This window comes from Plectropomus leopardus, chromosome 3 (assembly GCF_026936395.1).
Source record: "Plectropomus leopardus strain MGB_pleo_1.0 chromosome 3, ASM2693639v1, whole genome shotgun sequence".
NCBI lineage: Eukaryota > Metazoa > Chordata > Actinopteri > Perciformes > Serranidae > Plectropomus > Plectropomus leopardus.
The window spans coordinates 25564608-25576916 of record NC_142178.1 but is presented as its reverse complement, the minus strand read 5'-3'; the positions used below and the strand labels follow the sequence as shown (position 1 = coordinate 25576916).

Sequence of the window (12309 nt, the reverse complement as noted above, 5' to 3'; positions counted from 1 at the left end):
TATATGATGTAAATGCTTGCAGAAGCACGCCTTGTGCATATGACCATATAAAGAAATCTGACACACTATGACATCATATGGTAGCCAGAGTAAAAGAAACTAATGGAAACGTTGTTCAAAACAGGAGGAAACCTAAGGTTTTTGCTCACAGGGATTACCTTTACAAATATGTTTACCTTATTATTTTAACCTTTGGCCACATTTAATATGAACATCCCCAATGATGACACTATTTATGAGATACAGAATCAGGAAAAGAAAAATAGGTTCTCTTTAAACAATGTCACTGTCACAACATGACAAACTTTTTTTTTAACCAGTGTCTTAATTTTAAGCACTATTGATGTGACCTTAGACAAGCTGTCTTGTACTGCAATAACCCACTGTTGTTCTTATCTCAGCACTGCTCTACTTATCTTCTCCATCTCTGCATTACCTTTCCCTCCTTCACCCCCCTCAACCCACCAGCGAGGAACTGCATGCGCCTGCAGGTACTGGAGTTGGATCATGTTAGTGAGATCAACCAGGAGGTGGCAGCAGAGGTCTGCAGAGAGGGCTTGAAAGGTCTGGAGATGCTGGTGCTCACCTCCACCCCAGTCACCCCAAAAGCCCTGCTGCACTTCAACAGTGAGTTTGTTGTGAAAGTACAATGTGTTGTTAACTGTAATATTGTTGCTGTGATTTTAGCACTTGTGCTGCGAGTGTACCTTTGGTATTTTTTCAACCTGGACCCTATTTTCTGACTCTTTTGTGTAGAATAATTTTTTAAGCTGGTGAAGAATTTAGCCAGAATTTAGAGTGTGGCATGAAACTGGCTGTAATGTAACCAGTATTAGTGTGTTTGCACGGTCAATGTGCGTCCACTTAAAGTGTTTGTTTTTGCCACTGACAGGCTCAGAATATTATTCTAAGTGTCCAATAACATTATTGAAAGGATCTCTAGAGAAAAAGACCTCTTTATTAAAGACTAAGATCATTTTTGTTTAACAAGAAACAATCCCAGAATTACGATTGACAGACGCACCAGACTTAATATAATTAAATGGTCATTTTTATGATCATAAAACTCACTTCATTTAAAGTTGACAGAAATAATATAAAACTATAAAAAAAAGCACTCTTGGTTCATCTTGACACTGATCCAACAATCACCACCTCCGGTTTGGTGACCCTTAATTCACCCGTTTCTGGTTAAACACGAGGGATATTCCTCTTTAACAATAAGGTCTACCTCTGTAGAGATTGTTTCCATAATGCTGCCAGACACTTATAATAACAATCTGAGCCTGTCAGTGGCAAAACAAGCACTTTTAGTGGATATGAATGGATGCTGCACAGTCGCCTGCAGGGATTACGCTAAAGGTAGTTTCCTACCAATTTCAAAAATGTTATTCTTATTAGTCACTTAAGACACAAAAACATGGATAATTGGGTTGAGGTTGGAAAATACCAAAGTTACCATTTAACTGTTCTGAGCAGTGTTATCTCATGCAGTATGTCTGTAATATAAAGGTATTATTAACATCAGGCACTAAAAATATTCTGTTAGACTACTAAAACATTTAGGCAGCAAACTGTTAGTCATTTAAGCAAAGAAGAAAAAGAGAAAAATAAAACTACAATATATTTATTTTCACAGTTATAAGCACAAATGTATCATAAAAACATCCCAAAAGGAAAAAAAATCCATCAAATAACAAATGCTGCCTAAATCCTCCTTCCACTCATGTAGGTGTGTGCCGTAACCTGAAGTCCATCGTGGTTCAGATTGGTATAGAAGACTACTTCGAGGACCCCAACAGCCCTGAAGCGAGGAAATTATTTGATGAGATGGTTAACAAACTGCAGGTAACAGCGCCTCTGTGTCTCACATTTCAAAACAGGGATTATATGCCCTCAGACACTTCTCATACATGTGAACATACAAGTTTCAATGAGGAAAAAAAACTATTAAAACTGAAAGTTTAGTCTGAAAGTTTCTGATCTGTTGTAAACACATAAATTATATTTTCTGTGCACATTAATACTCTCAACAGAAAAAAAACATGTTGTTTTTGGTTCTCTTACTGTATAACTATTCTGCCATCCATTGAATGTGGTGTTGACTTTATAAAGGTGATGGTTAACATGGAGGTGAGCTTTTTTAACAGACCTCCTTGGAGTTTTGCACCACTGTATGCACATGACTAACAGTTTGGCCGATGCTTGTTCAGAGGATAAGATGCGTCTATTTTTACCACAACTACACACCATTTAAACGGTGACTCAATCCTTGAGGTCCCAGTGATGGTTGGTTGTGGATGCTAACTCACTCGAGCAGAGGCTTACTGTGAGAGGCTCGGGTCATCCCTATAGCTGACCACACACAAACAGAGATATAAAAGCTGTGAAATCCCAGGTTTTATTTATGTTTTGTTTTTATGAGTCAGTTTACAGTGTGTTCCTCTCAGTTATCACACTCAAGATGGTGGGGTTGCTCACAGCAGTTAGGTAACCTCTCCAAACAGCAATGATTTATTTTTATCCCTCCCTCTTTAAGTCTGCTGTGAAGAGGAAGCCAAAGTTCTCCTCTCGTGTTTAATCATCCATTTTTTTGAAGGGGGTTCTGTAGAGTTGAAGCTTAAAAAGCAACACAGTCATCTTTAACCTGCTGCACCTCAATGCGTTACAGTCTTTTAAAGCTTTCTGTCATACATCAGTTACCGTGGGCACTTGCTGCTAATGGAATGAAACAGGAAAGCATGAAGACGAGGGGGAAATAGCAGCCTGGTCGCCAGACGAAAATTATTCTTTAAATCGTATCATATCAAAGTTTCTAAGGTGACGTAGTATGTGAGCTGACTGTGACATCAGAGTGCTGCTTAAGGGATGGTGGATGGCGTGACACCTGTGTTTCTTGCTGGTATAGCGTCTTAAAAAGTGGTTATTTTTTACCAGGGCATCACTGTTTTTCCTGAAAGTGGCACGAAAATTTTATTTTATTTTTTTTTTAGTACCGAGACATCCCTGCATTTCCTGCCAGCATAGTTGTAAAAAATTGGTTGTTTTTTACTGAGACATTGCTCCGTTTGCTGCCATGATAGTGTCATGATTTTTCTTTTTTGTTTGTTTACTGAGACATTGCTGCATTTCCTGTCAGGGTAGTGGCACAAAAAGTGGTTGTTTTTTACTGAGACATTGCTGCGTTTTCCACAGGATAGTGGCAGGCAAGGCTGTTGTGTTTGATTGAGACATTGCTGTGTTTTCCTTCTGGTTTAAAAAAATTTTAAAAAAGTGATTGTTTTTTACCAAGACATAACTGCGTTTCCTGTGGGGATTGTGCTCCAAAATCCAGGTATTTTATGCTAAAACACGATCTTTTCCTAATCACAACCAAGTGTTTTTTGTGCCTTAACCTAAACATGCATTAACCACAGTGTTGTTGTAACATTAAGTTTCAACATATCCACCACGTAGTAATGTGTAAATGTTATGTGTCTGTTGTTTGCAGAAATGTACAATGCCAACATTTTTCCTGATAATTGGTCTGTAAATGGAGCATTTTTGTCTGTCAGATGTTTAGAAAAAAAGTCGTGCACAAGTTTCCTTTGAGAAAATCAGATTCTGACGTCTCCTCCCGTTCATCCAGGCTCTGAAGAAAAGACCCGGCTTCTCCAAAATCCTTCACGTGAAAGCAGACAGTCTCTGCTAACATCTTTTGTGCAGAATCTTCAAGTCTTTGAGAGGCGCCATCTTGGCTCCAGTCAATCAAAAAGACCCAGCCGTTTTAAAGCCGCTCCACGGGGTTGAATACGTCTGCAGCACTGACAGAAACAACAGAAGATCGCCATGATGAACCAGGACCGAGGCTCAATGTCCATACTCCACTAGTACAAACTTCAAACAGAAAAAAAAAATCTCTGTCACTACTTCAGTAAGGTGAAACCAGTATCTCCTTCATGTTGGTTATGACTGAAAACCAGTCAGGCATGACATCACTTGAAGGGCTTGTCTGAAACCTTACAGACTCAAATAACGCAACAAAGCTGTCAGATTCCTTTTTCTCAGTCGTCTTCTGCTTTCACCATGAAGATGGTGAAAAGAAAAGATCCCTCTTGTAACGCCTGGAGCCAGGTGACAGCGCTGTATTTAACTGTCTGCATCTACGCAATGCTTGACATAAACTACCTTCAACACCATCAGCTCGTTGGAAGGAGCACATTATGAGGCGTTCATACTTTTCAGAGAAGTACATAAAACGGTGGCAGGAGCAAGAAATTATAGAGAAACTGATTTCCTCAAGAGATCTTGAGCTCTCAAGGTAAAGAGTCTTGAGAAAGGAGCTTTATGTTTGTGTGCGTGATCCGAATAAATGCTTTTCCGCCCAGGACAGAGACAAGCTGCACCAGCTCCAGGCACAGCGGAGAGAGCAAGGACAGCCTCCCTATTACACACTTGACAGTCTTCTTAGCCAATTGCATGGCAGCAATGCATTTCCCTTCTTCTACCATCCTTTCTGCTTCCCCATGTGAACATCGTCGTGTCACAAACCTGGACTCTAGTGTTTTTTGACAGTTGTAGAAACTCTGAGAGAGCAGGGCGCGATGTCTGATGCTGCTCAGGCTGGAAGGATGATCCATAATGCATTTCTCTCAAAAACTAGTGCCATTTGTAACAGTGTCTGTCCTCATTCCAGTGAGCGTTTTCTCCAATGTGCCATTAATGAGAGAGGAGGGACCATGTACAGTGAGGCAGGTGTTTAATCCCTTCACATCATCACTTATTGGAGTGTAAGCAGCTCTCACTGAGCATAAGGGTATTTAATGTGGAACATGGTCTGCAGGTGCATACAGGTGTTACAGTGTTTATATATCATGTGACTTTCATACTTCATACTAAACAGTGCCATTCCTATTAATAGTGCTCATCGTGGCTGAGGCCCTGAGCAGTCCTTATCTTCAGCTGACATCCTCTGGCTCCCTCTGCTGGTTTTTTTCAAGCAGTTATGCAGCCAGTGGCCAGCTGTTATGATGGCAGTTTGCACTCTTTGAAGCACGGAACATGTATCACCTTAGCCATTTTGCAGCGCTCAAAACCAAGGGATCAGGTCTTCAGTATCTTTAAAAATTAGGAATATGATTTGGTGCACTTCAGAGTTTAGCCTTTGTTGGAGAAATTCTCAAGAAGTATGCGTAGCAATATTGAGGGTTAGTGTCCGCTCCTCTGTGCTGCAGATAACTTAAAGGGGGGGTTTCAAGAATTTTTCCCTGTAAAATCAGTTTATTATTCACAAGTAATACTAGTCAGTCTGGGAAAACTACAGTACAGTGTCTTTTGGCTTTGGGGGAGCTGTGCCAAGTGTGAGCAGCTTGAGAACTACAAATTAATAGCACAGAAAGTTGCATCAGAAGCTGGAGGGCATGCTGTTTTGGAAAATGTTTAAAGATTTGTCTACAAGAAGGTTTATATAAAGACTATTTATGGGAGTTTTTGGAGTTTGACCCACTCTAGGGACCAAAAGTCAGGATTTTTCCGCCTTTGCTGCATTGATTTTTTTTAAAAATCAGTCTCTTTTGAGTCCCCGAACAATATGAAAGTGCAATACGAAATCACAGAAGCTCCTATTAGATGCTTACAATCACTTTACGTTCAAGATATTGTGAACAGCATGTTAAAACAGGTTGACAAAATGATTCACACATCAGGCAGAACATCGCGTCCTTTCCCTTTGGACACCACAGGTTGCTTAACAAGTTGCTCATTTTACCTTAGAAACCTCATCTGTCTCTGTAAGAACATGCTTGTGGGCAGGGCACACAATGGAGCAAAGTGACAGTTTGCAGAAAAGCTGAGCAGCTGTTTGTCACAGGGGGTTCAGAGGAGAGCCAATGTTTTTTCTGCTTTATCTTCAATCTTGTGTCTATGAGGACTTGTGTAGCTGCATATTGTAGTGACGGTGTTCCAGGTGAATGTGTGAGAACAGTTGTGGGTGTCCAGTTATTCATGTTCTTCCAGTACTGCATATTATTATCCTACACTGGTACTGATTCATTTGAGGGAAGTCGGTTCGTGGACAAAGGTGTTTGCTGACACAATAGAGAAAACACAAAGCACTTGTTGATTTTAAGTTTTAGACAATCCTGCCTTCGCTATCAACTTCTCTGTACATAATGTTTGTAAAAAAGAAACAAAACAGAAACAAAAACAAGAAAAAAAGGACCAACATTTGATGTTATATAATATTAAGGTCTTACTTATGAGTGGAACAAGTTGAAGTTTACAGGTCTTCATTCTGTAAGCATTTTCTCTCCAAAGTTGAATGAAAGATAAACATAGAGAATTATATTATGTATAACAGTAGTGTTGAAATTGCAGTTGTGTATTAGATACTTTATATTAAATGTGCATCAGAGTCATATAGAGATGGAAATTATTTAAGAAGAGGATAATTCAGCTATTTATTTCTATAAAAAAAAGAGCGATGTGTATAATGTTAGCATGTTTGTGTTCGAGCATCAATCATTAAGTTGCCTTCTTAACTGTTCTGCTACTGTGACGAGAAAAATTATTAGATGTTTAAAGAGCTTTGATTGCCTGCAGGTTAATTCTCTTTATTTGATCCAGTCTGTTGTTGCACTAGTGAGATAAAAAAAAAAAAAGATATTTCAGATGTTTATTATAAGAGTGTTGTTTTTAATGTTCAGCTATTTCTCAGTATTTGACAAAATATGATGCACTTTTTTTCCTGAACACTTTTGTGGTCGTCGGTTAAGTCAAAAAACGACCATGGTTTCTGTCAGCGGGACACTTGGCGGCGTTTTCTGTCGTGGTGTGAAACCGAACGTTTACATGTTTGGTTTCATCGGAGGAAGATTCTGGAATTACAGCGAATACGTATGAACTTCTATGACTGAACAGACGTACAGTTTGCCTCTTTTTTTCTGAAACCATCTCTCATATCTCAAAAGTTAAACTGGTTCAAGAAGATTCAAGTGCTTTTTAGGTTCATTGCCAATATGACCTTATGCTCACCTTTGTTTTTGTTCCTGTCTTTGTTTTAGTTCTGAAGATTTCATGCTCATACCGTTAGATAACGTTTGCTTTATTGTGAAAATGGACCTGCTGAAGATGTAACAGAGCCTGTGTGCTCTGAAACTGCAGATTCGAGGTGCCAAGTACGCCAGAATCCTTTTTTGGCTCCACTCTGCCTCTCCAAATATAAAGCAGAATCATTTCTAATATATTTATTTTGATTCAGAAACTGAAGCATCACTTATAAACCAAGGTGCTTCCTCACTCTCATGTTTATTTCATATTTTAAATTAATCACTCCTGTGTTGCAGTTGTCATACTGTACAATTGAAAAACAGTGTCTGAGTCTTCATGTACCTCTCTGTACATATTTTATGTATGAATGATTGTACTCTGCCCGTTCATCTGAATAGTATTTTACACATTACCTCAACACTTATCTGGGCAATTAAGTGTGCAGTTTGTCTATGTACATTTTTTTTTTTCATTTACGACTGCCATCGACAGGTACCACCCATGAACTTCATCCGTGTTGCTACAACAAACAAAATGGATTCTGTCGCATAAAAAAAATCTCCCAAAATATGATCAGCCTTCTGCGATGACTGCAATAGATGGAAATGTTTTACTACTCATTTTCACTCATTTGTTGTCATCAATAAAATTGCTTTAAATTGTATTTGTGTGTACTCTGCTACTTTTTAAAATAATGTTTAACCCTTTGAAACTTGGAGCAACGTCACTTTTCTTGTGCTGCTACAGCTTTTATAAGTATTTTAACCTTTGAACCCTGAGCACATTGATGCAATTTCTTTCAAAAAATGTGAGAAAAAAGGCATTATCCAGAACTATGGTACTGTGTCTTGAAAGACACTTTTCTGTTAAATTCCTTAAATGTATTTTTTTTATGCAGAGCCTTTTGAGTACTATTAACACGACCCTAAGAGGGCCACAAACATTGCATATGATAAGCCTAGATACCAATGCAGGTAAGTGAGAAAATATTTCTTTGTAATTTTGGCATATCTTTGTTTAAGCTTGTATCCTGCAGTTAAATTGTATCCATATATTACAGCTTAGACTGCATCATTTGCACTGACAAGATTATCACCCAACTCTGCCACAGTTCCAACAACTTTTAGTTTTGGTTTGATATTTATGTTCCTATAGAGCATTTTTATGTCATACATTGTAACTTGTCTCAGCTAGAAACGCGCAGGTGAAAAGAAACAATGGCTCTGTATCAAGTGCTTAATGTTATTAGTTGATGAACTAGATCAAACATGTAGCAATTAAACAAGATTTTCTTCTCAAGATAGATGGCTTTAAAGGGTAGTCCATATTGAAAATACATTTATCAGGTGACCAGTAACATTACTTAAATTGATATATTCTATAATGGATATTTTGCCAGTTGTAGTTTGTTTGCATGTTAGCCAAATACTGATTACAGCGGCTTTAGCAACATATTAATCGTGGCTTGGGAGAAAAACAATTTACATAATGTTACTTTTTTATTTTTATAAATGGTATGAAGACACATTTTAAAGTGTTATAAAGCAGAAATTGTCTGAACCTATGTATACATTTTTAAATCATTGTCATAGTTTTTCTGAGTTTCCTGCTTGTTTATTTTTCAGTCTCCATCTGAGAGGAAAAAATTATAATTGCAGAAGCAGCGCTAAAATGATGAAGTGTAGTTTTAAAAGATACTAAACAGGCCGGGAGACACAGTGTTGACCAGTTTTCTGTGGGACAACAAAATCTAAAGTATTTACAAATCTTTTGGTCATTACTTATAATGATTAAAAAAATAATTACAAATCATTCATAATATTCAGACATTAAATATCAATATTTTACATGAATAAATGTGATTATTCATCATAAAAGGCTTATAAGTTATAAAATGCCACATGTAAACTGTGTGATGATGGAGGTTACATTAGGTTACATACATTTTTCTGTGGTAAAGTCAGAAATCTGTGTCTTTATTAATAGGCAAGGAGCACCCGAAAGTACCATCAAGTTCTGATTAAAAAAAAAAAAGACACCCAAAATCACCCAAATCAAAATCATGAAAGACATGAGCTGACCCTCTAGTAATTGAATGGTTAAGTCCTCTGTAGCCTCACGTGTTCTCCTGCTGGACTCGGGACTCCTGCCAGAACTTTGTCCCTGTGTTTCCCTCTCCACTTTCCAACTGCCTGAGTGGAAGAGGAGGGGGAGTACACTTCCCACAGAAAACAAGGTTTCAGTTTTAAAGCTTTCTTCACACAATCACAACATGAATGCAAACCCAGAGCAGCTGATTTCATAAAATTTCTCAATGAATATAATGTTTATTTTCACAGGTCTGTCAATCAATCTTTATATCAACAGTGACTCAAACATCAAGGTGTGATTTGATAATATTATGATAGAAAGTCTGGAACTCTGTGCAGATTTAACCTCACTTAGCTCACTGTTTTAATTTTACAGCAAACAAACCTATTTTCTGCAGTAGTTTCAAGCACATAATTTGAGCAAAAAAAGTTATGGCATTATCATAACAATCAATAATTTCAATATTGGGGAGAACACATAAAATGAGGTTTTGGGTCTACTTCAGCAGAATTTTTTTAGGATCTGGAGATTTTTTAATGCATTTAATTGTGCCTTTTCTGCATCAATTTATATTGTAAATGCTTTTTATTTTGTCAAAGTAAAAGTCTTCTGCAACTTTCATGTTTTTATTAGGGGGTGAAAAATACACGTAATAAATATTGAGGGGTACATGTCCCCTGTGTCCCCACCAAAATCTGCACCTATTATCATCACCATAATGACAACGCCAAGCACCACAAAATAGAAGACAAAGTTAGGAAACCAGCTAGGATCCAGACATTTTTTTTCCGAAGTTAGAGTAGAAAAACACAAGTAAAAGAGTTAATGTTGGACTTACATTTATCAAATGGAAACAGAAACATGAAACCCAAAGTAGACATGTGTAGACAAAGTAGACAAAGTGGATGCTAATGTTGCCTTGTGCCTGCAGGATTTTAAATAAATGTTTATGTGTTACCCAGAATAACTTTTTTATGGAAGTAATGCATCAGCACTTTGTTTTTTTCCTCAAGTTTATCTCTCAAAAAGAACATTTCCTAAAGTAAAATCTGCAAATCCCATGTTGAGGCAGAGCTCTGCCATGAAATGCAACATGAGCTCTGATTGGCTGTGAGTGAAAATGTTGGCCGGCTTTCCTTTGTTTGTGCCCTTGAGGTGTCAGGAGGAGAAGAAGCTCTTGTTACATCTTGCAGTGGATTACCAAGGTTTTGCTACTACAAGGCTCCAGAGAGCACCTTAACTGAAGTAAAGTCTTTTTTAATAAATGTAGATTATTAATTTGTTAATTCAAGTTTTTCCTTTAGCATCTGTCTGTGGAGATTCTCAGTCATGCAGGCCATGGTTGTCTGAATCTGCAGTGTATTTAGAAATACATCTACTTACAATAATTATGTATTCATAAACCCCTGCTGAACCTGATCTATTTAATGCCCCTCTTGTTTTATTGTCCAGTATACTGTTATTGATGAATTGCCTCACAATCTTTTTCAAATATGTTGTCTTGTGTGGTTGCTGATGTCTTTTGTCTGTGTTTTTATATGCTCTCAGTGCAAGATAAATTCCCTCCGGGGTAATCAAGGTTTCATAATAATAAATAATAATAATAAATACTGATTTCTGGAGCTCGTAAAGACAAACCGGTGGCAGCTTCTCTCACATTCTCTGAAAGGTGCTGCAGACCCACACAGGTGTTTTCACTTGTGACTGATTAGACTTCTGCTGACACTGAAGTGTGCAGAGCTATGAAGATAACATGGGTGTTCTGCAGGCAAATCAGATTGTTTCTTAATTCAGAACTTTAAGGCAAACTGTCCACACTGTTACTTAGAATTGATCAGATCAGATTTGTGTGTCCAGATGGCACCAACCTATTTGATTGGATTGTTGTGATAACAACATGGTGTCAGTAGCCACGCTGATGATGTGGATTTCCAATGCAGAAGCATGAAAAATGGAGACTAACAACGTTTGCAGCATGCGAAAATGGATAAAAAACCATAGTGTCAGATTTATCATTATCGATAATCTACAAAAAGACAACACAGTTCAAGGCTGGATTACAAATCTTCTGAAAAGGGACACAATTGCACCAGAGCCGTGGCTGGAACTACACGATGGAAATGTTGACTTCTGGGCAAAATTAAGTAAGTTTCTAAGCTTTTATAATGACAGGAAATGATACAACATGTGTGACATTGGATGTTAAACTGACAATTAACCCTTTGAAACCTAAGCAAATTCCTTTGATTTCTGTCAAAAACACTGAGCACTGGCAATGAGCAACTTAACCAGAAATGTAGTAACAGTTACAAGAAAATTACCTCAAAATAAACAAATAAAAACAAAAGTGAAAAACCAAAGGAGACAGGAAAATTACCTAAAAAAAAGTGCAAAAACTAAAAAAACTATTCGTTTTCTGAAACAGAATTTTAAATATATAAATATAAGAACTTTAAATATAATTTTTCTAGACATTTTCTTCCTTTTTTGGAGGCGGGTAATATCTTATAATCTCCCAACAGCAATTTTTCAGGTCATTTTCTTGACACTTTTTTCTTTTCTTTTTTTCCCTTTTTTTGCATATGTCTTGTCATGTTGCTCTTTGTCTTTTCCCCAATGTTTTGTTTTTTGTTTTTTTTTAAATCAAAACAATTTTCTCAGGTTCCATGGGTTTGAATGCTTGGAAAAGGCATCTGAAAACAGCACAACAAAGCTGATGTCAATCCAGGTTCTAAAGGGTTAAAGTTGGTTAAAATGTCTGTTTTCAAACTGTGTGTAGTTTCTCCATTTTATTTGTGCATTGCATCATGGGAGAATGGTGTGCATCGACAGCCTACTCAAAAATCAACTGTACGTTGTGTGGTTTGATATACTTCATTTTGTGACCTTTCTACTTGTGAACACATGGTATACTCAAAAAACTGCTTAGTAGAGTATACAGTAAAGATTTCTGATGAGGCAAGTGATGTTGTCTTTAGTGAGTGCGGACCCCTTTTTGTTTGATTTATGTCTGTAACGTGGCTGCTCATTAAAGTTGCCTTTAATTCAGTTGCAATTAAGTATCAGGAGAATGACAGAGATTTCAAGCAGGCACGGTCTGCACACACCCACACAGTCCTGAGAGGACAGGTCTCATCAGGCCAAAAAGTGAAAACACTTGTGTGCATGGACCAAGAGTGTGCAACTCTGAAC

At 37.5% G+C, this 12309-nt stretch overlaps 1 protein-coding gene and 1 long non-coding RNA gene across 2 annotated transcripts in view; both read left to right on the top strand.

The window, feature by feature from the left end:
* The window catches only part of fbxo41 (F-box protein 41), a 47754-nt gene extending 40064 nt beyond the window's left edge, over positions 1-7690 (top strand). Inside the window, exons 11-13 of the mRNA XM_042485985.2 lie at positions 469-627; positions 1733-1848; positions 3629-7690. Of these exons, the coding sequence (XP_042341919.2) occupies positions 469-627; positions 1733-1848; positions 3629-3691 (338 nt within the window). The 3' untranslated portion in view covers positions 3692-7690. The remainder of the gene's footprint in view (positions 1-468; positions 628-1732; positions 1849-3628) is intronic.
* A 3123-nt stretch (positions 7691-10813) lies between these two features.
* LOC148190002 (uncharacterized) overlaps positions 10814-12309 on the top strand; it is a 34990-nt gene continuing 33494 nt past the window's right edge. Inside the window, exon 1 of the long non-coding RNA XR_015776278.1 lies at positions 10814-11261. This is a non-coding gene — a long non-coding RNA (uncharacterized LOC148190002). The remainder of the gene's footprint in view (positions 11262-12309) is intronic.